This window comes from Sciurus vulgaris (genome assembly GCF_902686455.1).
Source record: "Sciurus vulgaris genome assembly, chromosome: 5".
Classification (NCBI taxonomy): Eukaryota; Metazoa; Chordata; class Mammalia; order Rodentia; family Sciuridae; genus Sciurus; species Sciurus vulgaris.
In genome coordinates, this window is record NC_136465.1 from 67,063,535 (window position 1) to 67,091,117 (window position 27,583).

Consider the following 27,583-nt stretch of genomic DNA (forward strand, 5'->3'; position numbering starts at 1 on the left):
TTCCAAGTTTTAACCTCAATTTTGATATACTTTTTAAATTTATTTTTAGTTGTCAGTGGACATGTATGTATGTATGTATTTATATGCAGTGCTGAGAATTGAACCCAGTGCCTCACACATGGTAGGCAAGCGCTCTACCACTAAGCCACAACCCGAGTCCTTGACATACTTTTTGAATGAATTTCTACTTCAACTAGTAACTAGGAAACAGAAGTTAGTCAGATTTTATTATTGACCTAGCAACTTAAAGCTGCCTACCAAGAAAGATTTTAAATATTCATTACTCTTTAGTCACATACATCATTTTTTGATAACTCTTTGTATCTCATTTGGTGCATGTTTATAAAAAAGTCCAAGCAAAGCCAACTTGTCAGTGACTTGGCTGAATACTACATACCCAGCAGCACTTCAGGAGGCTGAGGCAGGAGGATTGCACGTTCAAGGCCAGATTCACCAACTTAATGAGACTCTATCTAAAAACAAAAATAAAAAGGGCTGGGGTTGAAATAAAAAGGGCTGGGGTTGTAGCTCAGCAGTGGAACACCCCTAGGTTCAATCCCCAGTACCACTAAAGGGAAAAAAAAAAAAAAAGTCTAAGCAAAGACTGCCAAACAACATATTTGTATAATGATCCGTCATCTTTTTCTAGTAGGGGGGGAAATGATTATAGAAATACAGAATGAAATCTTTACATATATATATATATATATATATATATATTTTTTTTTTTTTTTTTTGACCCATGATTAATCATTCAGTGGGACAAATTGAAGGAATAAGAACAGTGCCTAGGGCTGGGGTTATGGCTTAGCGGTACAGTGCTTGCCTAGCACTTGTGAGGTACTGGGTTTGATCCTCAGCACCACATAAAAATAAATAAGTAAAAATAAAGGTGTCCACCTACAACTAAAAAAGTATTTAAAAAAAAGAGAGAGAGAGAAACAGAACAGTGCCTATTGAGTATCCTCAGCCCATTTGGTCTTTTGGCAGGTAACCTGTCTGGTCAGAGTGCAGCTTCAGTCTTGCATCCCCAGCAGACCCTTCACCCTCCTGGCAACATCCCAGAGACTGGGCAGAATCAGCTGTTACAGCCTCTTAAGCCTTCTCCCTCCAGTGACAACCTCTACTCGGCCTTCACCAGTGATGGTGCCATTTCAGTACCAAGCCTTTCTGCTCCAGGACAAGGTAAGGAAGAGATCAAAGCAACCATCATCTTCCAGAAACATTAAAATGGAGAAATTGCCATACTTGGGAGAAATGCCTAATGAATAACCTATTGTCACTAGCTGACCTAAACGGTCTGCATGTTATACACTGATGTATCTTTGGGCTCAGCAGGCAAGTTGAGCGATGATCAGAATCATTGAGTTCATTGCTCCCATCAGGTGAGATAGCTATTTTGCAAGGGATTACTGTAAAAAGTTTAGCTACAGCCTTTATAAATAACTTATTTGGGTTTGGGATGTAGGCTTTACTGCTAGGCTGAGATTTCCTGAACCAAGTTCTAAGGAATTTTAGCAGTTTCTGGAAAATAATGTGTTTTCTTAGCAAGTGTAGACTTTTTAAGTATGGGAGTAACATAACTAAGATGACTAGCCCTACTGTTTAATTTTTCATCCATAATCTCTTCTTTCCAAATATAGTTTTATTCATTAATAATCATTGCTTAAACCATTCCTGAAGAGGAAGGAACTTTCAGTAATATTAGAATAAGACTTGAAAGGAATTGAATATCTGGGCAAAAAAACAGTGGGAAAAAAATTGGCTTTGCCACAACTTACTAGAAATTAGAGATTTGGTAATTTCTTCTTGTATTTGGTTGGTAAAGGAACACAAACTAACCAAAATCATTCCAATTGAGAGGAGCTTCAATATTGTGCAAAAGGAGGGAACCAAGGCCCAATATTTCCTGTCTTACGTATCTGACCTTCCCAGAAGCTTGTTCTTCTGTGTGCCATCTTAGTGCTTTTCACCATTCAAGCCTCAAGTTTCTAACATCTTGTAGTTGTGTTCTGTCTCTTCTCCTCTCTCTGTTCTTCCGTTTTCCCCCTCTCACAGGCTGTGCGAAGTTTAACTGTGCATCTGAGCAGGTGACATTCAAACCTGGTGGCAGGAGGACCCGATTTCTGAGTACGCCCTGCTTGGCTCTTTGTGTGTAACACCTTTACTCCTTCCTTGTCCTTGTTTTTCTGCTGCTTATCAGATATGTCACGCGGTCCATTTTCATTTGTCTCTTTGTGTATCATCTAGTCAGTGGCTTGGCTGAATACTTATTGCCCTCAGAAGTTTGGGTCCCTATGTTAATTATGGTAAAAGATATAGAAATAATAATGGGTTTCTGTAGATGTCAAAATGACTCTAATAGAATTGCTTCTTTCTAAGCCATGATAGCTATGGATCCAGGATAGATATGATATCAAGACTTTATGCTGAGTAATTGAGAGTAATGAAGACCACACTCCCTACTCATATTCAGTATTATCTCCCTCCCTAGCATTAAAAGTGACAGAAAGCATCTTAACCACTGATGCACTTAGCAGGTAAAAGTTTACCATTTTTTCCATTCTTTGCAGAGTAGGCTGGAATCTTTTTTTTCTCCTCAGTTAAGCCTAAGCATCTACTAGTTGAAAAGATACTAGAAGTCTCTTCATTGGATTCATTACTATCCTCTATCCCTATAGATTAGTAGTTCAAAAAGGGTTTTTACTAGGGTTATCCAAGATAAAGCATTTATTCTATTAATGACCAAAGCCCAGCACCTGCAAATGAAAGTTACCTTTTTAATCTGATTACTGGGATTTTCTAGCCTTCTTTTTAAAAGCAAGGCACCCATCTTCCCCATATGTGAAATGAAGACAGTGCCTATCTCCTGGGGCATATAAATCAGATAAGATCATGTGCACAAAAATAACTGACTCTTGGCAAACAGTGATGGTTTCTCTCTGATTAGCCAGTGCCTATCTGGCACTTAGTAGTTGATCAGTAAATGTATATTAAAATAAAAATTTCAAAAACAAAGCTCAACTTAAAAAAAAAAAAAAAGCTTGTTAGAATTTGGCTATCTTTAAGGCCTCAAACTTCTGGTGTGGTTATCGAAGTGCTTTTTAAATGCATGTGCTTAGGCCATCAGTGTTTGAGTATATGGTTCAGAGATCCTTGGGCCTCTTCATGGTGGGAAGAATTTACACTGTCCTTTGTCCTAGTGACCAGATTTCAAAGTACCTTTATGGATTACATTTAATTTCCATTTCTCTCACTGACACATATGTAAATCCTTCTAGTTTCCCTATTCTTTATCACCTGAGTTAATAATGGATTGGCTCTATTTAAAGTGGTCTTTATCAACACTCTCCACATGTCACTAGTCCAGAGGTTTTTAACAAAGAAAAGGGTGGAAGGCATTACCCAGTTTGGTAGTTTTCCAAGCATGTATAATTTGAGAACACTCACATCAATATTTTTTCTTAAACTTGCCCGGACTATGCTTATTAGCATCTTGACTCTTCAGTAAGCATTTAATTTGCATGTCCAGCTAAAAGATGAAAGGACATTAGTAGTAGGAGACAGGTGTTTTTAAATAAAATGTGACTTGTCAGGCCCATGATATACAGACTGAAATGCTATGTGTGTGTGTCTGTGCATATATTTCTATATGTTTCCCTTTCTTTTGAAAGGGAAGAAAGAAAACTAAGACTTCTTTTTGTGGAAATATAAGATGATAAGTATCACTATGATTCTGTTCTCACCATTCTTTTAAAGGTAGGTGGTATTACAAATAACAGTGTTTATAAGTAGTAAATCTTTTCACTTCCCTTTGGGCTAAATGAGAGGCCATCCATCTTAGACACATCAAGATGCAATATATAAGCTTGCTGTACAAATTCTAAGAGTCAGAGACTTAAAAATATGGGGGAAAACAGGTATTTTAAGGAGCTGGGAACCTTACTAGTTTGGGTTCTGTACTCTCAAAATAATAAATAATGGTTTTGAAGCACGGCTTGGCTTAATGCTCTGTTAATGTTCAAAGGTTGCTTGTTTTCTACGTACTTTTAAGGATTTTTCTGGAAGGGAAGGGGTTAATGTGTTTATCTAGAATGTGGAAGTATAATAGCCAATTTAAATTAAAATTGTAACAGTGGTACTAATTTTATTGAGTGCTTTATTTATAACAACCCAGCAGGAGAAACAGGAAGTGAGACATATCAGTGAAAACACTGCTTGAGTGCTTGAAATTCAAGCAGTGAGACCTTAGGGACTGGAGATCCTCCCCTACCACAGAATCTTAATGCAGAGCATTACCCTTTTAAAAACAGATATTGGATGTGGAAAATCAACAAATTTCAACAGGCAATACAGTCTGTCACATAGCCAGTTAGATAACAACCTATAGAATTTTGTCTGTGTCAAGGCCCCATGTCCCACACATCTGTCTCCCCTCCTGTTCTCTCTTGCTGGGCCTCTGTATGCTGTTTGGAGAGTCTAAAGATTTTACACTGATGTTTCTTTATCTTTAACACACTGCTCTCTCTTTGTGCTTCAGGGAAGATGGTGAAAAAAGTTTGTCCTTGCAACCAGCTCTGTAGTAATTATCTTTTCTTTCTGTTACTTTTGGTCCTTGATTGCAAAGCCTGTTATCCATGAGTTCTTTGAACTCTGAAGCCTCATAATTCCAGATTCCTAACTTCCATCTATCTCTGCACTTTTTCTAATGTATTCTTTAACATGCTTACTTGCTAACTCCTGGCTATAATATCAGATTGAGAAACCACCTCATAGTCAATGCTCTCTCCATATAAGCCAAGTTCTATGACAGTCATGAATTGGTAGTGCCTGTGGATATTCATGAGAGCTGGGAGTGCCTAGCTCCCATAGGAAGAGCCCTTTAGTCAGCAGGTATGTACCAGGCATTGTTCTGCCCCCAGTAGAAACTTAGCAGTTATCAAAGTGGGCAGAGGCCTATGCCCTCACATCATAGTGGGAGACAGCTTGTAGATTAGTGCAGAGAGAACTGCTGCTTTGGAGAGTTCGACTTCTTAGACTGGGGTCTTTTCATTTAAGTACAGATAATTCAACCACTCAGCAAGCCACCTAGCAAGAGTTAACAAGAGAATTTGGGGAAGGTAAAGTCAATACCACTTTTTAGGGCTTTTCAGAAAGACTGAAAAAGGTTTTGAGGTCAGTTAGCATGCTCTCCAGAAGGCCTCTCTACTAGTCAAGTCTATTTTATAGTCAATCTTTCTTTTCCTAGGGGTAAATTTCTCATCAGAAAGGGATGTTCATTTCCTTTTTTAACTAGAAGCCTATTTACAGAAGTCAGAGTAAAAAGATTAACTATGGTTTGCACTCCCTCATGTCATAAGCCCCACTTTCAGACTCCAATATTGAGTAATACAGATTAAAGCGAAAAGTGAACTTTAGCTCTGAAGGGGCCTCCCACTATCAAGAGCAACTAGCATCAGACTAGAGAGGTGTGACTCCCAGCGTGAACCCTCTGTGGTTAAGCAGTGCTCACCTCCACTCGGCTTATCATATTTGGCAGTGGACAGCCCTGTTCCAATTCATGATTTCCATTTGTTTTGATTGTTTCACTCATTCAGGTCACTATGCAGTATTCACCCTAAGCAGGATGCCAGTCCCCATGCATGCTACCTGCTTGCTCTCTGGATTTTCTTGTTATCATGACTGCCCGTCCTCATTGCCTGTGCTTTCCCTTCCCCTCTGTCTCACATTTGCTATTTGAGGAAGGCTGTTTCCTGTGCTTTTGTACTTTTCCACTTGGGTTTCCTGTACTTTTAAGGGAATTGACTCTTCCCTCTGTATACCCTCTGTGCAATAACAATACCCTGTGGCTCCACCAGGCACCACATGAGCTGTCACTCACACTGCAGTAGTTCCGTGTCTTGCCATGGTGGTAAGCAGCATGTGACCTTCCTCACTCTGCACCTTCACCTTAGAATTAATTGTTCCTCTAGTATAGACATGCTTGTATGTGCCATTCCCTGAGTGGAAAGATAGCAAATTGACTTGAGACCAGCAATGGATTATGAAGGGCTGTAAGTGGCAGTGTTGCTTCAGGTGTGCTGCTGTGCTCTGGTGTGCTGCTTTGACCTTGAAAACAGGAAAACGCATGAATTTATTTAGCCCCAGCATTACTTGGGTTTCGTCAGGCCTACTGGCTCACAACTTACTTTAGTAGCTTTTATTTATTCTGCAATAAATGCGAGATCTGGTAAGAAAGTGGGGGATGAGGAAAAATAATAATAATACCATGACTCTTCTTTCCCTCTTCCCTAAAACTTGCCTCTTCGAATAAATCTTCAGTGTGCCCTCCAGCAGAGCCGAAATCAGGCAGGACACAGACTCCTTCTTCCTTTTTCATCAAACCATAGAAATAGAATTCCTTCATCATAACCTGAAAGCTTCCTCTACCCTCTGCACCCCTGCCTCAGCTGAACTGTCCTGTTGCTTCTACATGGGAGTGCTTGCTATTCTGGGAAGATGGGGAGAAGGAGTAAGAATCCTTGAACCAACTGAAACTGAGATCATGTTCAGGAAAACATGACTTCCTGAAGTTGAAAGATTCAGTCACCTCCCTTGCCTAATGTTTGTTCTTTACTCATGGGAAATTGAGAGAGGTTGAAGGCTTAACTCTTTCCAAGTTTATATTTACAAATTTATGTTCATGTATCCAAGTGAAAAAAATGTTTTTTAAACAGAGCATGCTACTTCTCTTAATACCACTTTCTATTTAAGAATGTGGCAGGATCCACATGATTTGAGAACCCCATTTCTCCATAGCCAAGCACCCATCTCTGCATTTCTACCCCTACTTCAACCTGTCCAGTGCACAAGAAATCCTTCTTTTGCCCTGCATTCTGCAAATTTCCACAGCAGCTCTCCTTGTTGACCATATAATACTCTCACCAGTGTGATGCTGGGAATAGAGCACTGGCAGACAGTTCCAGTACTCTTAAGAGGCTTTGAAAGAGATTCCTGCCCTTCACACCTGCCATCTTCTTGAGTTGTTCATCCTTACCTGCAGCTACTGAAGAGAAATGGTTTTCATTACCCTTTAGTGCCAAAACAAATGCCTAAATAAAACCTTGGAATCTTTCTTGCATGGCTTCCCAATTCCTGTCCCCCTTCTGTGCTTGCCATTCATCATCCCGTGACATTTTCCCTCTTCCTGGAATTAATAATCTGGACTTTTTTTAATGCTGCTGTTGTCACTGCTTTATAACTCTAGGAACCAGCAGCACAAACACCGTTGGGGGAACAGTGAACAGCCAAGCTGCCCAAGCTCAGCCTCCTGCCATGACATCCAGCAGGAAGGGCACCTTCACAGATGACCTGCACAAACTGGTAGACAACTGGGCCCGAGATGCCATGAATCTTTCAGGCAGGAGAGGAAGCAAAGGACACATGAATTATGAGGTAAGGGTTCCTTTTTTTTTCATTTTCCTAATTTCTTGCAGTGCCACCACTTAGAAAAACCAGATGAAAATTGCGCAGGTGCTTCTCCTTCCCTGAATCCCTGACTCCTTATTGGTTAGTTTGTTTTTTTCTTCTCTTTTCCTTTAACATTCTAAACTACATGTGCATGTGTACACACACACACACATACACACACACACACACCCCATCCTCCTCTTCCAATGGGGATGGTATCTTCTCACTCCTTGGTGGTAGAGAGCCAGTAAATATTATGGGGGACTTTGTTGTGTTTTGCTTTGCTTTGCTCTATTAGATTAGAATAGCCGCACCTCTGGAATTGTATTGGTAGACTGCCCATTTTACTCCTGTGAATTTGATACCCCCACCAAACTTTAAGCGTTTTTTGTTTTCAGGGCCCTGGAATGGCAAGGAAGTTCTCTGCACCTGGACAGCTGTGCATCTCCATGACCTCAAACCTGGGTGGCTCTGCCCCCATCTCTGCAGCATCAGCTACCTCTCTAGGTCACTTCACCAAATCTATGTGCCCCCCACAGCAGTATGGTTTTCCAGCTGCCCCATTTGGCACTCAGTGGAGTGGGACAGGTGGCCCAGCACCACAGCCACTTGGCCAGTTCCAGCCTGTAGGGACTGCCTCCTTGCAGAATTTCAACATCAGCAATTTGCAGAAATCCATCAGCAACCCCCCGGGTTCCAACCTGCGGACCACTTAGTGAGACCTAGAGACATTAACTGAGTAGATCTGGGGGCAGGAGATGGAATGCTGAAGGGAGGGTGGGGGGATGGGGAAGTAGCCTATATACTAACTACTAGTGCTGCATTTAACTGGTTATTTCTTGCCAGAAGGGAATGTTTGTAATACTGCTTTGAGCCCTCAGAATGGAGACTCTCCTTCCCACTCCATTTATTGGAATGGGACAAGGAGAGAGCAACTTTCTTGTGAAGGGGCTGCTTCAGTCTATGCTTTCCTGTTAATCTACACCCACCAGTGAGGCCTAGGGCTAGAAGAGAATCTTGTTATCAAGAAGCTACAAGAGAGCTCAATGTAAATCCAGTGCCCATCTGTATCTGCAAGTGGGTGGAGCTCTTAATTGTGATACATGCCCCCAATCCCTTACTCCCTCAAGAATTCAAACCATCAGACAAAAAAAAATGGGGTTCTCTCCTACTCTGCTCCCCACCTCCCCCTTTTTTTTCTCTTTTAGAACCCGGTGAAAAATACCAGGGGACTGGGGTTGCAACCCTTTCTTATAATAGGTCATTAGTGCTTTAAGCAAAAGATATTAGCAGCTTTGACTGCAGCATTAGCAATTAGGAAAAAAAAATACGTTCCCTGCGGACATGTAACTTTGCCATCAGTTTTGATGTGGAAACACTGTGATATATAAATGTTGTTGGACAACAGTAGTTTTAAGAGTAAAATATGAAAGGTTTAAAAAGTTCACACACAAAAAAAGCTAGCTCTGTCCTTTACTTATTGAGACACTTTAACTTTTTCCTTTGTACTTCCATTGTATTAGATAAATAAATGTGAATGTAAAATTGTATAATTACTGTACTTGAATACTTCTGTTCTCCCAGTATTGCTTGCTGGATATTTTAGTGCCTTGGACTTCTATTGCTTCTGCCATTAGCATCAATTTACCAGATCCCAGATCAACAAAGGGCCTGTGGAAAGAACATTTAGGTCCATGTGACCCCAGCAGTGGATATGCCAAAGGGAAAAGAGTATTTTTTTTTTTTTTTTTAAAGTCATTCAACAGTTTTGTCTAGAGCAGGTATGAGTAAGGTGAGAAGTTGACATCAGTGGTTGAAAGCAGAAAGTTCTGTTTCAGGAATAGTTAGGAGGGGTGTTACAACAAAATTGCACAATTTAAAAGATTAAAGGAGGTATGAGCTAAGAGAAAGAAAAAGAAAGGTTAATTAAAAGGGGAACACACTTGTTTTGAAGATGCCTGATGCCTGGCCAGATTGTGGTAAACCTTACTTATTTGAGCTGGGCTTGAACAGATGAGACCTGGAAGAAATTAAACATAAAGAGAAGGGGAGGGGGAGCTCGTTTTTAAGGTGGGAAGAGTGATAGTGAAAAGTCACAGATGGAGAAAGTTGCTCTAACAAAAACCATTTGGGCTGCTTTCCTTATGTACCTGCACCATGCATTTCTCAGCTTGGGGTACTCTAGTCTATGGAAAGTGAACCTACTTCTGACTTAATAAGCATTGTAGGAAACAATGCTTTTTCTATTTTCTCTATGATGATGTCCAAATGGTTGCAGGATCATAATCTATCGTGCCACCTGTTTCTACATTTATAGCTAATATTCTCACATATTCATTTACATACTCCCCTTACGTAACTGCAACCAATCAGTATTATTTAATGCTATGCCTAGTTGTAATGTGCAGTTCTGTTATTTTCAGAACTTTCCAGAAGTACTGTCCTAATTGACTATGTTTGGGATATTCTCAGAAGGTGGGGAAAGAAACTAGGACTCTTTCTTGGGTGCTGCTTCTCTTGACTTAGTTGGGACATGCCATATTTTCAATCTTTCACCCACCTCAGTGGCACATCCCCAGAGCCTCCATGATAGGAAGAGCCTGGTAGCTATCCAATCTTTTTTGTTCCTTTTTGGCCCTGGTCCTGTTTTCTTTATTAAGTTGGCCTAGGCCCCAGAGATGCAAATGAGAACTAAAGGTTTTCAGGAGGTAGAAATGAAAGGGGCAGGGGTTCCAAGCCCTGCTTCAGAAGTGTTGAACTATTTTTCTTTGCTTATAATTCTTGGGGAGAGGGTAAGAGTGAGAACAAAGAAGGTGGCGAGTAAATGAGAAATGGATCACTTGCGGTGAATGAAATGATAAGTTTCTACCAGAGGAATGAGGGTGCCAAATGCAGCACATTGTTTTGTTATTTTGGTTTAGCAATTTTGAGGTCTTTTCACTCACACAAAAATAAGAACTGGTTTTATTTACTGTTGATTTTTTCCCCCGCCTGTGGATGAAATAACTGAAGCCTAGAGGAATGAACTAGTGCTACTGAACTGTTTAAATTATTTTTGTTAATAGTACCCTTCGAGTATCTTTTTCCACATTAAAAAGAACTTTCTGAACTATAAATGTTTTCCTTACATTATTTAACAATGTACACTGTTTAAAAAAAAAAAACAAACTGAATTCAAACCTTGGGGGTTTCTCAGCAGCCGTTAATTGTACATTTTGCACTAACTCTGGGTGTTGCGCTTCTTGTAAGATTGCGCTTTGTGCTTCAGTTTGTTACCTTTGTAGACTTATTTAATGAAACCATTCAAATAAACCAAACTTGCTTTTGTTGAGCCATGGGTTTCATTTCTAGCAAGTGCCTTTTTCGTGTTCTCATTGGCTGTTTTGAGTTGTGCAATTTACAAGTGGCTTCCCAACCCTCGGGAACTTTAGCAGCATGTTGCCCTGAACTAAGATGCTGCTAACAAGGAAAGTGATACTTTTTCTGAGGAAGACATTAAGGATCTCAAAATCAAAAGAGGAATACATAACCAAATCCATGCAACACGGATAAAGGTGAAAGTCTTTTAGAAGACAGGCAAATTCAGGCAGGCTGCTGCCTCTTCCAAAGGAACAGGAAAGGTCAGCAGCTGTCCACTACTTTCAAGAGTTGCTTGCCTCACATTGAGACACCACTGGCAATGGTCGTCTGGGATCCAAAAAATAACAAGTCACTACTTCAAGATTAGGCCCAGAATACACCTAAAAAAGTAAAACTGTAAACTCTATTTTGTAAAAATTATGAAACATCTAAATACTGTGAAAAATCAATTTAACAGCTACTAGTATTTATTTTATTAAGAAGTAAATTTGGGCTGGGGAGATAGCTCAGTTGGTAAAGTGCTCACCTCGCAAGCAGAAGGCCCTGGGTTCAATCCCCAGCACCACACACAAAAAAAAAGTAAATTCACACCAGGTGCCATGGCACATGCCTATAATCCCAACAGCTCGGGAGGCTGAGGCAGGAGGCTCTGGGTTCAAAGCCAGCCTCAGCATAAGCAAGGCGCTAAGCAACTCAGTGAGACCCTGTCTCTAAATAAAATACAAAATAGGGCTGAGGATGTGGCTGAGTGATCAAGTGTCCCCTGAATTCAATCCCTGGTACACTCCCATGCCCTGCAAAAAAAAAATAATAAAATAAAAATAAATTTGCTTTCTCAGAATGCCTTTTCCTTGATCTTGGATCATTGCTTTGCTTAAGAAAAAATTTTGGTCTTGGAAAGGATGCAGAATTGTTAATGTCATGAACCCACAACTGAGAGATTATATAGTACACCCCCTCTTACCCACAGTTTTGCTTTCCAAGATTTCAGCCAGATACAAACAATTCCTAAGTTTTAAATTGACTGTCATTCTAAATAATGTGATGAAATCTTAGGCTTTCCCACCCAGGACATGAATCGTATCTTTATCCAGTGTATCCATGCTATATGTATTATCTACCCATTAGTCACTCTGTCTTCTCAAGTTATCAGATCAACTTTGGCATTATTGCTGTGCTTGTATCGCAGTTCAAGTAACCCTTATTTAATGTCCATGAAGTGTGATGCTGGCAATCTGGATATGCTGTAGAGAAGCCTAAAAGTGCTTCCATAGAGAAGGTGAAAGAAAAAAAAAAAAAAATGTATGCTACAGTTGCTAAGATCTACAGTACATCAATCTTCTATCTTTGAAGTTATATAAAGAAGAAAAAAGTTGTGCCAATTCTGTTGTTGCACACAAACCACATTTAAGTTATGGCCATAGGTGTTCAGGGTGGGACAGGCATTAAATTACAAGGTTTGGTATTATCCATGGTTCCAGACATCCACTGGGAGTCTTGGAAGGAGGGGAGGTACTGTATTAGATAGGACTGCAACCTGGATTGAGAGAAAATAGTAAACCGCACCACTCTAGCCTTGTTCTCAGGATACACAGTACAAAGATAACATTAAAAACAAGATGCCCAAGGGGGGAAAAAACCACTCAATAATTTAATGCAGGACAACCACTGAAGCTGACGCTTAGGACTAAGGATGACCTCTACACGTTGAGGGCAGGTAGCCATGGGCAAGTCCTAAAATGTCTATCTTTATTAACATTAAATAGCTTAGGAGTAAATAAAAATCCTGAAGAGCCAAAGAAAGGTATTTCATCTGTCCTTGGGCTCCCCATTGCAGTGTGTGACAAGCTTTTTTAAATTGCTCAGCTTTCTCTGCAATAGGCTTAACTGTCAAGTCCTCTGATAAAGTTCAAAATGAATCAAGGTAATCCTTGGAAATCAAGTTCATTCCCCAGGAATGATGAATAATTTCAAGACCAAAAAGCTGTTTTCCAAGTTCTTTAGGTCCCAAGTCTCATTTTAAGATGGATCCAATTTCCTTTTCTTCATGTCCTGGCTCTTCCTATGAGATTCACAGTGTCCTGTAGAAGACAGAATGGCTTAAAACACAGCTGCCAAGTTTTAAAATTAAGGACTAGATAGCTAATAATTTATAGATTACATTAGTTAATGATCCTAGTTCAGACTAAGACCCCAAGAATGAAAACTACTGTGGGGGGGGGGGGGGGCAGATCCCTTTGCCAACCCCTAGACCAAGCAGCATCATGCGCCTGACAGACCTTTTAGAAGGGAAGCTCTAAATGCAGTCATGTCTAAGCTTCCTACTTCTATCTTAGGATTAAAAAAAAAGGGTGGGGGTAGCATCTGAAGTCAGGAGCTCAAGAAAATGTTCTGGCTCTTAAATCCATTGTTTTCTACCCACTTGCACTGCTTATTTATTGCCTTGGAATGATTCTATCTGATTTCTTAAAATGAAATAGCATCCTTCCTTTAGAATTCAAATTAAGCCCAGGATTTCCCTTTAAGTTCACCTAAACACATCTCACTGCTACCTGTTACATGCTGGTTCGTGCTGTAAGCCTGTGGGTGCCAGAGTCCAGATTTTTCCTCTGTCTTCTGGTGAAGAAGACTGTGTGGCATCCTGTCCTGGGTCACTACCTGGTTGTTCAGGACTGGGATGGCAGAGGTCTGGGGTGGTTCTGGTCTAGATAAAGGCTTCACAATGTCCTCTAAATCTGGAGTCAGATCCCACATTTCAAGGTTATCTTCAAGGTTCTCTACAGAGATCACAGAAAAGCAAATTGTCAGTTAAGAGTGTTCTCACAGAAAGCACTGGGAAAAATGGTCACAAGAAATTCCAAGTCTTGAGTACCCACTAATGGAATTCACAATCTTTCTCTTCTCTGTCCTTAAAAGTACACCAAAGCTTCCCTTTGTTGAGACAACAGAAGAGCTAAGCATATCAGGCAGCGCCTCCTTAGTGCACCTGAAGTCCTCTTTCCATTTTTCTTTTTTTTTTTGGGTACTGGGGATTGAACCCAGGGGCACTTTACAAACTGAGTCAATCCCAGCCCTCTTTTAAAAAATTTAAAATAGGATATCATTAAGTTACTGAGGGCCTCACTAAATTGCTAAACCTGGTCTCCAACTTGTGATCCCCCTGCCTCAGCCTCCCAAGTCCCTGGGATTACAAGCGTGTACCACCAAACCCAGACAAAAATGAGGACTTTTTACGCTTCTTTTAAAAAGATGCATTCTGGGCTGGGGCTATGGCTCAGTTGGTAGAGTGCTTGCCTCAAATGCACAAGGCCCTGGGTTCAATCACCACCACCACCAAAAAATAAATAAGTAAATAAAATTATTTAGAATCATCTAATTCAGGAAGAAATATAAAAAGATGCATTCTGTGACTACCAAAAGTATACAGCCCAGTAACTTACAAGAATTCCATGGGTACTTACTGATCCATTCTTAAGTCATTTACCTGCAAGGACGACTTCCTCCTTGAGTGGCTCTGGGTCAGCAGTTATAGGGGTGCTGTGTGTCAAAGGAGGGGCAGGAAGTGCTGCTAGAGTTAACACAGGAGAGAAAACAAGTCAAACATAGAAGATTAAATGGAATTAAGAGATCAGGTCAACTCTCCTCTGATTAGAGGGAGCCATCTCAGAAATGCAAAACTGCCTGAGAGTACAGAGGCTCAGCTGGGAAGGGAACTCAACTGGGAAAGGAACTCAACTTCCTGAGTTCAAGTCCTCCCTCCAGATCTCTACTGTTCAGTCCTTCTCACCTAAGAAGGACAAGCAAAAATTAGTTTAGTCTTTAACAGAAAAAACAGGAGTATGCTGGGCATATAGCTCAGTGGTAGAGTGCTTTACTAGCACATGTGAAGCACTGGGTTCGATTCTCAGCAACACATAAAATAAAAATCAAGGTATAGTGTCCACTACAACTAAAATATATAATATATAAATATTATATAATAAGTTATATATTACAAATTATATATTTTATATATATTTATACATATACATATGTTGCTTATTGAATAAAAAATAGAAGGGTTATTAGAAGCCATCCAGGCTGAAGCCTGAAGCGATGGTTCTTATTGACTAATAAGGCTGGGGAAAGCCCTGGGATTCTGCCTCTACCACAGCCCACCTGGACAGCTCCTGCAATGGTCAAAAGCTAAGCCTCTGGAATAACTCATTATTTAGGATATGCCAAGGGCAGTATTTTTCTTTTTTTATACTAGTCTTAGTGTATAAAAGCTGAAAGGGAGAAAAAATGACCAAAACACAAAATACATCCTCTGAATCCTCATCATTTGTGGGGAAAATGGACAAAAAATTGGTCTGGGACATTCCCTTCCTTTGCTTCCACTCTCTGGGCCACCCCCTGCTCTCCCCTGCAAAAAATCTACTCCCACTCAATCTGAACTCTGAAATAAACTGAAGTTCATTGCTAGATAATCTGTCAAAAGCTCCCATTATCTACAAACCCAATTTGCCTTATATTCAAAGCCATTTAGGGAAAAAAAAAAAAAAAAAGGCTTTCTAATGCAGAAACAAAGTATCTGAAGCCAAAAAAAGGTTCTTTGCCCTGAAATTCTGAATTCCAGATTATGCCACAGCCCATTTACTTCCCCCCACCCAAAAAAAAAAAACACAACATTGTCTTCAGAAATCTCAAAGTGCATAGCAGATTTCACCATCTTAATTTTTGGACTCATCTATCCTGTGTTATCTGAGAGAAGCCTTCATGGGGTCTGGCCTAGAGCTAGCCACACTGTCACTGGCCTTTACAGAATTAGGTCATCCTGTCCCCCACTTCCTCCTTCAGAACACACCCCATGCCCCTGGTCCCATTCCTCACACACCCTCACTCTTCCTCTCAACCGCTGGAGCAGGCATCTGAGCGCGCGGCTGCTTCTCCATCTGCTCCCGGAACTGCCGCTGCAGCTGCTGCTGCCGGAGCTTCCGCTGGTACGTGGCATCACTCTCCACAGTGCAGGGTGTTGGGCTTCTGCATTGGAAGAGCAAGAAGGTAAGTTCCTGAGTTAACAACAACAGACGCAGGTCCTGAGGAGGCACACAACCAACTTGCTGCTTCAGAAAGCAGACATGGCAGCAACCTAAGCCACAGAGGGGGCAGAGGAGGAAAGGGAGGGACTCTGGGCCCCTACCGGGAGCTGCCGGCCTTGTCCCCCTGCAGTACAATGTGGGGATCATCCAGGTGGCTTGGTCTGCAAGGAGAGGTCACCTCCTGTGGTTTTGGAGGTCCCAGAGCCATGCTGAGTCGACAGCTGTTATATCTTGCCTGTTCCACAGATGGTTCGAAATCTTGTCTTTTTGCTTTAGTTAAATCCACTTCAAGAGGCAACTAATAAAGGAAGGGAGGAGGGAAAAAAATTTCCTCAACTTACTTACCCCTTTCCTTTCTCTTCCCTTCCTTATAGACTTTTGCCAATCCCCTATCCATCATTCTTCCTAGGTCCTGAAAGGCTGAGAAAAAGGATCCACAACCTCCAAGACATTTTGTTTTCAAACAGGGTCTTGCTGCTGCCTAATCTGGACTCAAACTGCTGGGCTCGAGCAATCCTTCTGCCTCAGCCTCATGAGTAGCTGGGACCACAGGCATGTGCTACTGTGCTGGGCATCTTTTTTTTTTTTTTTTTTTTTAGATGTTGACAGACCTTTATTTTATTCACTTATTTATATGTGGTGCTGAGAATTGAACCCAGTGCCTCACACATGCTAGGCAAGTGCTCTACCACTGAGCCACAACCCCAGCCCTGTGCTGGGCATCTTTACAACCACATGAGGAAGAGTAAATCAATTTTACTTTTTATCTATAACTTTCTACATTAATAAACTTTTTATAAAAAAGAACCCATCTTTGTTTTTGACTTATACAGTCTGTATAACCTAATTTGAATTCTTCCTTGGCAGTTGACCTGTCTTATGCTGTCCCCTTATCCCTTTTTTCATAGAAAAGATGACTGGTGGTCTTTGAGGAGACCTGTACCTTCTCAGTCCTCCTTGACAGCAGTGCTCCCTACAAACACAACACTTGTCACTGAAGAAGATGAAGGTGTGATGTGGTACAACTAAAACATTTTTACTAGGGAGAATGTATCTTTTTTTGGTATCAGGGATTGAGGTACGCTTAACCACTGAGCCACATCCTTGGCCCTTTGTATTTTTTATTTTTTATTTTTGAGACAGGGCCTTGTTAAGTTGCTAAGGCTGGCCTAGAACTTCCAATCCTCCTGCTTCAGCCTCTTGAGTTTCTGGGATTACAGGCATACATCACCATGCCTAGTGAGAATGTATCTTTCTATTCATAAAATTGATGCTGATGAATAATTATTTGAATACAAGAGATTAAAACTACTACATTTTAATAATGATAACCTGAAAATGAAAATTATAGTTTGGATACAGCAATGAAAATGTTGCATGTACCATGAATGAATATCACAGACAGAATGCAGGAAAGCCAGATACAAGAATTCTGACAATATGATTACAGAAAGCACCTAACAATCAAAACAAATCTATTGTTAAAAGTGGTTCTCCATGATAGGCTGGGGATGTAGCTCAGTGGCAGAGAGCTTGTCTAGCATCTGTGAGGCCCTGGGTTCATCCCTAACACTGCCAAAAAACAAACAAGTGGCTTTCTTTGGTAGTGACTGCAAGGAATACAAATGAGACTTCTCTGATACTGGTAAGGTATCTTGATCCAGAGGCTGTTATGTGGTTTTAAAATCCATCAAGCTGAACACTGATGTTATGTGCACTTGTCTTCATGTCTGTATGTACCTTTTAATACTTCAATCAATTACTTAAAGAAAATTCTACTTAGATAAAATTCAAAAACAGGAAAAATATAAAGGCACAAAGTCATAACACAGAAGACAAGACAGTGGTTATTACTAAAAAGATGAAAGTTAAGTAGTGACAGGGGTGTGTACAGATGGCTTCTGGAAAGCCAGTACAGTTCTTTTTCTCTCTCTGGGAGGTAAAAAACTGTTCATTTAGGAAAATTCATCAAACTGTGCTATTATGACTTGTTCAGTTGTCTGTATGTTGCACCTCATTTTTAAAATTCATTTAAAAAAAAACAGCTTCCTGTAATGGCTGCTTCCTGGAAGGCAGTGTCATGTGTACTCTCTTAGACTCAGCATCCACAGCTCCAAAAAGGGAATATTTCAAGTCATATTTTTATATATAGCCAAAATTGGAACGTTTATCTTTAGGGGAAAAAAAAGCTTGGAAAAAAATGTATTCAATGTATCAATATTGAAATGGAGAAAACATTTAATTTTTAAAAAAAAAAAAAACAACCTTTGTATTAACTGAGTAACATCCCCATGGTGAGAATTATTATATTAAATATAAATTCATTACGTTGTAAAAGAAAAAATGAGAACTATAAGTGATATCAACAAGATGACAGAGTAGGAGCTCTCTTTCTCCCATAGATAAACCCAAAATATGTGAACCAGAATATCTTAGTGACAGCTCTGGAGCCAGTGGAGAAGCCACACTGCCTAGGTCAATAAAAGTGCGACAGCATTCTAGCAATAAGGGTAAGAAAATTTGCAGAGTGATGCCCACTCATCCAGCCACTATCCTACCCTGTGCAGAGGAGCGCAACTGGGAGGACACCTCCCACACAAGGGAGCTTCCGTCAGGATGGAAAACAAAGAGTGGACCACACATCCAGTATTCTGGCTCATCTGTGAGCTGCCTGAGGCATTGTTTTCTATCCTGTTACCCAGAGCCCTGCAGACTAATGGCAGCAGAATTTGGAAGGGACTGAAAACAGGTGGGCACCATAGCATTTTAGAGCTACAGGCAGACATCAGGAAGAGCAGGAGATAGAAAAGGTCTGAAAAATCCCAGAACCCCTGGCCAGGACAAGTGGTGAATGTCTGGTCTTCCACCCCCCAGAGCCAGTATGTAAACACTGGAAAGGTGGTTGGTTTTTCAAATACTCAGATCTTAGTAAAAGATCACAAGACAGACATATACAAGTAAGGAAGCCAAACCCAATCAAAGAAACAGGAAACTCATCACAGGTCACCAGTCACCGTGGTGCAGTCTATATATAATCTGGAGGCAGAGAATGGCAACTGGGGTAGCTTAGCAAGATCCTATCTCAAAAAATAAAAAGGTCTGGGAATGTAGCTCCATGGTAGAGCACCCTGGGCTGATTCCCTGTACTGTATTGTTTTTTAATCAATAAATGTATGCATATACATTACATATATATTTTACAAGTATATATATATAACATATATATATATATAATTTAAAATGGCAAAGAACCGAGGCGGCTCTCATGGAGGCAGCTAGCGCGAGGCTGGGGAGCGCTGAGCTGCGTGTCGTGCCCTGCGCTGCCCAGACTAGCGAACAATACAGTCAGGATGGCTAAAGGTGACCCCAAGAAACCAAAGGGCAAGATGTCTGCTTATGCCTTCTTTGTGCAGACTTGCAGGGAAGAACACAAGAAGAAAAATCCAGAAGTCCCTGTCAATTTTGCAGAATTTTCCAAGAAGTGCTCTGAGAGGTGGAAGACAATGTCTGGGAAGGAGAAATCTAAATTTGATGAAATGGCAAAGGCAGATAAAGTGCGCTATGATCGGGAAATGAAGGATTATGGACCAGCTAAGGGAGGCAAGAAGAAAAAGGACCCTAATGCCCCCAAAAGACCCCCGTCTGGATTCTTCCTGTTCTGTTCAGAATTCCGCCCCAAGATCAAGTCCACAAATCCTGGTATCTCCATTGGAGATGTCGCCAAAAAGCTGGATGAGATGTGGAATAACTTACGTGACAGTGAAAAGCAGCCATACATAACTAAGGCTGCAAAGCTGAAGGAGAAATATGAGAAGGATGTTGCTGACTGTAAGTCTAAAGGAAAGTTTGATGGCGCAAAGGGTCCTGCTAAAGTTGCCCGGAAAAAAGTGGAAGAGGAAGATGATGAAGAGGAGGAGGAAGAAGAGGAGGAGGAGGATGAATAAAAAACTTTATCCGTCTCCTTGTGAATACCTTAGAGTAGGGGAGCGCCGTGATTGACACATCTCATTTTAGATGTGTCTGTTTCTCTCATTAGGTACAGTTACAGAATTTGATCACGATCATATTGTAGTCTCTCAAAGTGCTCTAGAAATTGTCAGTGGTTTACATGAAGTGGCCCTGGGTGTCCAGAGCATCCTGAAACTGTATCAAAGTTGTACATATTTCCAAACATTTTTAAAATGGAAAGGCACTCTCGTGTTCTCCTCACTCTGTGCACTTTGCTGTTGGTGTGACAAGGCATTTGAAGATGTTTCTGGCATTTTTTTTTTTAATTTGTAAGGTGGTGTTAACTATATGGTTATTGGCTAGAAATCCTCAGTTATCGACTGTACATATCTATAGTCTGTAAAAAGAACAAAACAACCAAGAAAAACTCTTGATGCTCCTTGCTGGCGTTCGGGCTGTGGGGGAAGATGCCTTTTGGAGGGGCCATAGCTCAGGGCGTGCACTGTGAGGCTGGACCTGTTGACACTGCGGTGGGCATCCATTTAGCTTCAGGTTGTCTTGTTTTTGTATATAGTGATATAGCATTCTGCTGCCTTTCTTAGTTGTGGAAAAAGGGGGGGGTCAGCTGGCATGAGAAGTGTTTGAATTTTTTTTAGTTAAGTACAGTAGATTTTAAACTTTGTTTTCAAACAAACTGTAGAACTCTTCATTGTCAGCAAAGAGCCACTGCATCAATGAAAGTTCAAGAACCTTCTGTACTTAAATACAATTTGCAATGTTATGTTATTTTTTGTATGTTTAGAATGCTGAAATGTTTTTGAAGTTAAATAAACAGTATTACATTTAAAAAAAAAAAAAATGGCAAAGAACCTAAATAGTACCTAACATGATATACAAATGGCTAAGAAGTTTATGAAAGCATATTTAACATCACTAATTATCAGGATATGCAAAGCAAAACCACAAAAAAATATTATTTCATGCCCATTAGGATTGCTACTATTAGCCAGGAGCAGTGGCGCACGCCTGTAATCCCAGCAGCTTGGGAGGTTGAGACAGAAGGATCAAGAGTTCAAAGCCAGCTTCAGCAAAAAGAAAGGCACTAAGCAACTCAGTGAGACCCTGTCTCTAAATAAAATACAAAATAGGGCTGGGGAAGTGGCTCAGTGGTTGAGTGCCCCTGGTTCAATCCTTGGTACAAAAAAAAAAAAAAAAAGGATTTCTACTATTAAAAAAGAAGAACATACCAAGGATATGGAGAAATCAGAACTCTTATGTACTGTTAGTAGGACTATAAAACTGTCCAAGTGCTATAGAAATCTGTATGACAGTTCCTCAAAAAATTTAAAATAAAACTTCCATAGAATCCAGCAATGCCACTTGAGTATGTGTCAAAAAAAACTGAAAGCAGTGTTGCCAAGGGCTTTTTACACAGCTATGGTCATAGCAATATTATTCACAATAACCAAGAAATAGAAGTAGCCCAAATGCCCATCCACAGATGGATGGACAAACAAAACATGGATTATACATAAAATAGAATATCATTGAGCTTTGAAAAGGAAGGAAATTCTGACAAATGCTATCACACAGATAAACAGTGAGGCATTAATACTAAATGAAATAAGCCAGTCACAAAAAGACAAAAACTGTATGACTTCTCTTATGTGAAGTACCATAGTAATCAAACTTAGAGTGGTAGAGTGGTAGCCTGGTGTGGTGGCACATGCCTGTAATCCCAGTAGCTCAGGAGGCAGAGGCAGGAGGATCACAAGTTCAAAGCCAACCTTAGCAGCTTAGGAAGGAAGGCCCTAAGCAACTTAGCAAGACTCTGACTCAAAATTTTAAGAATTTTAAAAAGGACTGGAGATATAGTTCAGTGGTTGAATGCCCCTGGGAAAATGTTTCATAGGAACTGAATTTCTGTTTTTCAAGATGAAAAACTCCAGAGATCAGTTTCACAACAATGTAAATATACTTAATACTACACAAACATATACAAAAATGGTTAAGATGGTAAATTTTGCATGCTTTCTGTCACAATAAAAAAGGAAACTACAGGGCTGGGGAGATAGCTCAGTTGATAGAGTGCTTGCCTTGTAAGCACAAGGCCCTGGGTTCGATCCCCAACACCACAAAAAAAAAAAAAAAAGTAAACTACAGACTAATATCTTTTGTAAACACCAATACAAAAATTCTTAACAAAATATTAGCAATGTGCATCTAATATTGTTTAAAAATGATTTTAAAAATAGATTATAGAGTTTTGACAGATGCCAACTAATCTCTACTAGGGGCTCCAGGATAAAAAGGTGGGGAAGGTTGTCCTGGTAGCAGCATGGCAAGTACCACAGGGCAGAGAAGGCCACAGAGAAAGCAGCAACTCTCCACCAAGTAGGAGGAACACCCCAGAGGCAAACTCATCCAGGATCCTGAGTGACTCCAGGATGCTCCACAAGATCCCCCTGCTCCTAAGGCAGATGCTCACACCACATGACAGGTACTTAGAGAAAGAATGGAGATCTGCACCTTAAACACACCAGAGCTATGGGAAAGAAAGAAGGCTGAGCTTGTCTGGGAAGTGACAGTGGGCAGCAAAGAACTCTGAGCTCATTCTGAGGACTCACAGACCATTCCCAACCACAGTTCTCTTTATGTGAGGCAGGTAATGGAAATTCTCTTGGCCTCAATTCCTCCATCTATAAAATGAAGTGACTGATTCCTGCGAGCACTAACATTCAATATCTGAAATAAACATTCAAGACCATGTAAATTGCTAAATCCTCCCTTCTCCCTCCATCCCCCAAATACTCAACCCACAACCCAAGAGAATTACCCACTTCCATTCAGCCATTCTAACATACCTGGCGTGGAAGCTTATTTAATGACCTCAGATAGTCTTTGTCCAGAATACAATTTCCAAGTGCATTTCCAAAACTCCTAAAGGTAAGAAGGGAAAATGCAAAACAGAATTGTTAAATGTGTATTTCAAAGAACAAGAGTTACAACTGTATACAGAAGAAATGGACTCTAATATATACTCAAAAAATTGTTACTGAACATCTGTCACATTACCATCCTGGATTAGGTTCTGAGACTATAACAGTGAGTATAACACACAAATCCCTTGAAGAGAGACAGTGAATATGAAACGACTAAGAACCACTCAAAAAACCATGTATTAAAAGGCTTGATTCCTGGAGAGGTGGTATTAGGAGGTGATAGAAACTTTACAAATTGGGGCCTAATAGGAGGTTTAAGGTCATTGAAGATTTGTCCTTGTTTTAGTGAGTTTTTTTGCTGCTGTGGACTTAAAAGATCTGACCAGTACAATTATAGAGGAGGAAAGGTTTATTTCAGGGCTCACAGTTTCAAAGGTCTTAGTCCATAGAAGACCAGCTCCATTCCTCTGGGCTCGAGGTAAGGCTGAACATCATGGCACTTTTCTGCCATGGCAGAGGGAAACAGCTTACATCACAGTGATCAGGAAGCAGAGTCTCCACTCTCCAGATACAAAATAAATACACCATAGACATGCCCCAATTCCTACCTCCTCCCGTCACACCCTACAACTTCAATTAATCCCATCACAAATTAATTCACTGATTGGGTTAAGACTCTTACAATCCAATCTTTTCTCCAGTGAACCATCCTGCATTGTCTCACATGTGAGCTTTTGGGGGACACCTCACATCCAAACCACAACAGTCTTCAAAGGGGATTATGGGACACTTCTCTCTTCCTTATCTCTTTTTGTATTTCTCCTCCATAACGTGAGCAGGTTATTCCACCATGTAATCACTACCATGATGTATTGCCTCACCATAGGCCCAAAAGTGACAAGGCCAACCAATCCTGGATTAAAACTCTCAAACTGTGAGCCAAAACAAAACTTTTCTCTCTATAAGTTGATTTATCTCAAGTGTTTGTTACAGTAACAGCAAGCTGACTAGCACAATATTCATGTTGTAGCATCTCTAGGACATGTTCCTGTGGAGGCAAGCACAGAAAAGAGAATACAGGATTCTACCATTTATTCTCCAACATGGAAGACCTCAGCATAAAAACCAGGGAAACACAAATGAAAATAGGATAGGCAGGTATGAGAGTAGGAGTAAGACCTATCTTTTCATGTTATTTAGATTTTTTGCCCATGTGAATGTGTTACTTTTCCAGGAAACTGCTCTGAAACAAGAGCTGTAACCCTTCTCCTTACCTGAGTGCTCGCTTCAGTCCATCTGTCACCGCCTCCTTTCTGGCCTTCTCTAAAGACAATGCCTTTGACTTGAGGCCCTCACTAACACCATAACCCACATCTTCATGATATGAGCCATCCTAGGGGTGGAAAAGAAGTTCAAACTCTAACATGAAAAACTGTAGTCCTGTCTCTTACTGCCCAGGTTTCTTTATTTCAAGAAGCAGTGTTCAAACTGGGTATATGGAACCCAGAAGCCTGGCTGAAGTGGACAGGGCACACACAATTGTAAGACATCAATTTCCAGAACTATTTCCTAGACCTCATGTACCTGAAAGTGTCAGGGCATCAAGATGATTCTCCCTTCCCAAGAATATTACATAAGAAGGCATATTTCTAACCCATCCCAAATCTTTCTAAGATTCAATACCCTAAAGTATAAAAACTCTGGAGTACCATATGAAAGAATAATTTGAAATTTCATATGTAATGTAATGAGCTCTGATTTGATAGCAAATCTTTTTTTTTTAATAAGTCAGGTGTATCCATTTCTTTCATCAACTGTTAGCTGATAGAGAAATACAATGACAACACTCTGATTTTTTAAAAATAAATCAGGAAGCACTCAAAGAAATGAGGGACACTGTAATAAATTTCCTTCAATTCCCACCTACTTATTTGTGTGAATAAGGTTTTTAAGTACTTTTCATAAAAATGAGAGGTCAGAATATAAGTAATGATGAACACTCATTCAAGAAATCAGTAATGGGACTGGGACTGAAGCTCAGAGGCACAGCACTTGACTAGCATATGTGAGGCACTGGGCTCAATCCTTAGTACCACACAAAAAAATAAACAATAAAATAAAGGCATGCTGTCCATCTACAACTACAAAAAATTTTTTTCTTAAAAAAGAAGAAATCAGTAATGCCAGGCACAGTGGAACATGCCTATAATCCCAGTGATCAAGCCATCCTAGGCAACTTAGTGAGACTCTTTTAAAATAAAATAAGAGTTGGAATGTACCTCAGTGGAAATGTGTTCGTGTAACATGTCTGAGGCCCTGGGTTCAATACCCAGTACTATGCAAAAAAAAAAGAAGAAGTAGTATTCCACTGTGGTTATACAAATAACTAAAAAGAAAACAGCACCATCCATCTTGTTAAGATAGACCTTTTCGGGACTGGGGTTGTGGCTCAGTGGTAGAGGGCTTGCCTAGCATGTGTGAGGCACTGGATTCTATTCTCAGCACCACATATAAATAAATGAAAAATATAAAAACACCTATCAACATCTAAAAAAATATATACATTAAAAAATAAAGAGACATTTTTGGGCTGGGGTTTAGGCTCAGTGGTAGAATGCTTGCTTAGCATGTGTGAGATGCTGGGTTCAATACTTAGTACACATATAAATAAAATAAAAGGTCCATCAACAACTAAAAAATATTTTTTTAAAACAGACATTTTCCATGTAATTTTATTATGTCTTTTTATTAGAATTTTGATATACTTATGTTGTCTTTTCAACATAAACACCATTGTCTGATGAACTGTCAACAATAACTAATAACCTGATCCAGAAGAAATCTTTAATATTTAAAGTCATAAGGTCACTAGAAATTTAAAAATATATATTTTTTATACATATACACATGTGTACCAAAACCCACAGCACACAGAGGCAGAGAAGTATAATATAATTATCATTAAACTTTTTATCATAAATACATATTAGGATAAAAATCAATGGGGAAACATTGAAAATATGAGTTCAAATAAAGCAGGAACAATGTAACATTTCTGCTGATTAAAGAATAGCTTGGGGGCTGGGGTTGTGGCTCAGTGGTAAAGCACTTGCCTAGCATATGTGAGCCATTGGGTTCCATTCTCAGCACCACATTAAAAAAAAATAAATAAAATAAAGGTATTGTATCCATCTACAATTAAAACAAAAAAAGAATAGCTTGCTTTATGCTGGGAATGATGGTGCACACTTGTAATCCCAGCTACTTGGGAGGCTGAGACAGCAGGATTGATGAAAGTTTTAGTGAGACCCTATCTCATAATAAAAAATAAAAAGAACTAGGGATGTAGCTCAGTATAGAGCACTTGCCTAGCATGTGTGAATTCCTGGATTTTATCTCCAGCACTGAAAAAAGGAAAAAAGAATAGCTTTCTCATGTATATTTTCAAATAAATGATGGCATTCAATCCCCTACAGTATTTAGATTCCACTGTTGTGTTTAAAAAAGATATAATAGCCAGGCATGATCAGGGTACAGTGGAGCATGCCTATAGTCCCCATGACTCAAGAGTCCAAAGGATCCCAAGTTCCCAGGCCAGCCTTGAGGTCTCAATGAGACCCTGTTTCAAAACAAAATTTTTTCAAAAAGGCTGGGAATGTAGCTCAGTGGTAGAAGGCACCTGGGTTGAATCCTGGGAACTGAAAAAATAAACAAATACAATTAAAATAGAAAAAGATGTAACAGTTTTATTTTAAAATGTCAAATTTTACAATATGCCATAAGTTTGCCTTTTGTAACTTACTTATATATGTGAAAACTTTAAAGTGTCAACTTAAGCTGAGAATGGTAGCACATACCTGTAATCTCAGCCTTGAGAGGCTGAGGCAGGAGGACTGCAGGTTCAAACTAGCCTCAGCAACCAGAGAGACCCTATTTCAAAATAAAAAAAAAAACAGTTGGGATGTAGCTCAGTGGTAGAGACCCACTGGGTTCAATCCCCAGTACTACAAAAAAAAAAAAAAGAAAGAAAGAAAAAGTTGTCAACCTAAAAATGTGAGAAAGGACAGGACAGAATTTTTCTTTTCTTTTGAGGGGTGAATTTTCAAAATTCTGGGGAGTTTGGAGTTATGGCTCAGTGGAAGAGTGCTTGCCTAGCACATGTGAGGCACCAAGTTTAATCCTCAGTACCAGTAAATATAAATAAATAAAATAAAGGTGGTGTGTCCATCTATAACTAAAAAGATATGTAATTTTTTTTTTTTTAATTTCTTCTGGGGACACATGTGCCAAAATGTTTGAACACCACCATCCCAGGAACACTGGCTGAACCACAATGCTTAGCCTGCTCTCCAACGTGTCTGTGTGATGGTCCAGACATTCCCCCCTCCCTACTCACTCTAACCACCCTCCAATCCTCCAAGGAAGGAGGTCTGCTCCTTCACCCTCACCTTCAACTGCACCCTCACAAATGCACAGACTCCCACGTAGAATTTGCCATTGTTGAGGTCAACAAAATCTAGGAGAATGAAAGAGAACCAGTTGATGAGGATCCCTGTGACTCACCCATGTTCCTTCTGCTGGCAACCAAATCCACCTGCCTTACATCCTTACAGTGCCAAAGTAAGGGGAATGGAGCAGACAGCACTGCCAGGAAGCATACTCACCCACATTCTGCTGTGTGATGGAGTGTGCCCAGCCATTGTAACCAAACATCTCATTGGCCAAACTAATTACCCTGTGACCTTCAATGTAACACACCTAGAAAAAGCAATTTTAAGAAAAAACTTAGTTAAAATTTCTTGG

The 27,583-nt window shown here is 40.1% G+C and overlaps 3 protein-coding genes across 7 annotated transcripts in view; 2 read left to right on the top strand and 1 right to left on the bottom strand.

The window, feature by feature from the left end:
• WNK1 (WNK lysine deficient protein kinase 1) overlaps nt 1-10,780 on the top strand; it is a 141,927-nt gene extending 131,147 nt beyond the window's left edge. Inside the window, 3 exon segments of the mRNA XM_079139877.1 lie at nt 991-1,185; nt 7,247-7,434; nt 7,848-10,780. Of these exon segments, the coding sequence (XP_078996003.1) occupies nt 991-1,185; nt 7,247-7,434; nt 7,848-8,165 (701 nt within the window). The 3' untranslated portion in view covers nt 8,166-10,780.
• Nucleotides 9,066-27,583, bottom strand: part of RAD52 (RAD52 homolog, DNA repair protein) — a 35,508-nt gene continuing 16,990 nt past the window's right edge. For 3 of the 5 annotated variants that reach the window (XM_079140334.1, XM_079140332.1, XM_079140333.1), the window contains 9 exons: nt 27,445-27,538; nt 27,229-27,296; nt 24,055-24,173; nt 22,703-22,778; nt 15,992-16,188; nt 15,686-15,831; nt 14,294-14,377; nt 13,362-13,586; nt 9,066-12,890 (listed from right to left, as the gene is read on the bottom strand). In XM_079140334.1, the coding sequence (XP_078996460.1) occupies nt 12,829-12,890; nt 13,362-13,586; nt 14,294-14,377; nt 15,686-15,831; nt 15,992-16,188; nt 22,703-22,778; nt 24,055-24,173; nt 27,229-27,296; nt 27,445-27,538 (1,071 nt within the window). In that variant the 3' untranslated portion in view covers nt 9,066-12,828. The remainder of the gene's footprint in view (nt 12,891-13,361; nt 13,587-14,293; nt 14,378-15,685; nt 15,832-15,991; nt 16,189-22,702; nt 22,779-24,054; nt 24,174-27,228; nt 27,297-27,444; nt 27,539-27,583) is intronic. The other 2 variants (XM_079140335.1, XM_079140336.1) reach the window with 2 other exon arrangements.
• On the top strand, nt 19,163-20,689 carry LOC306661370 (high mobility group protein B3-like). The gene has a single exon (XM_079140347.1). It carries the CDS (start codon nt 19,241-19,243, stop codon nt 19,832-19,834), a length of 594 nt encoding a protein of 197 aa, XP_078996473.1. The 5' UTR covers nt 19,163-19,240; the 3' UTR covers nt 19,835-20,689.

Coding starts and splice junctions, on each gene's coding strand:
- LOC306661370 (XM_079140347.1), top strand. CDS start 19,241: ATGGCTAAAGGTGACCCCAAGAAACCAAAGGGCAAGATGTCTGCTTAT.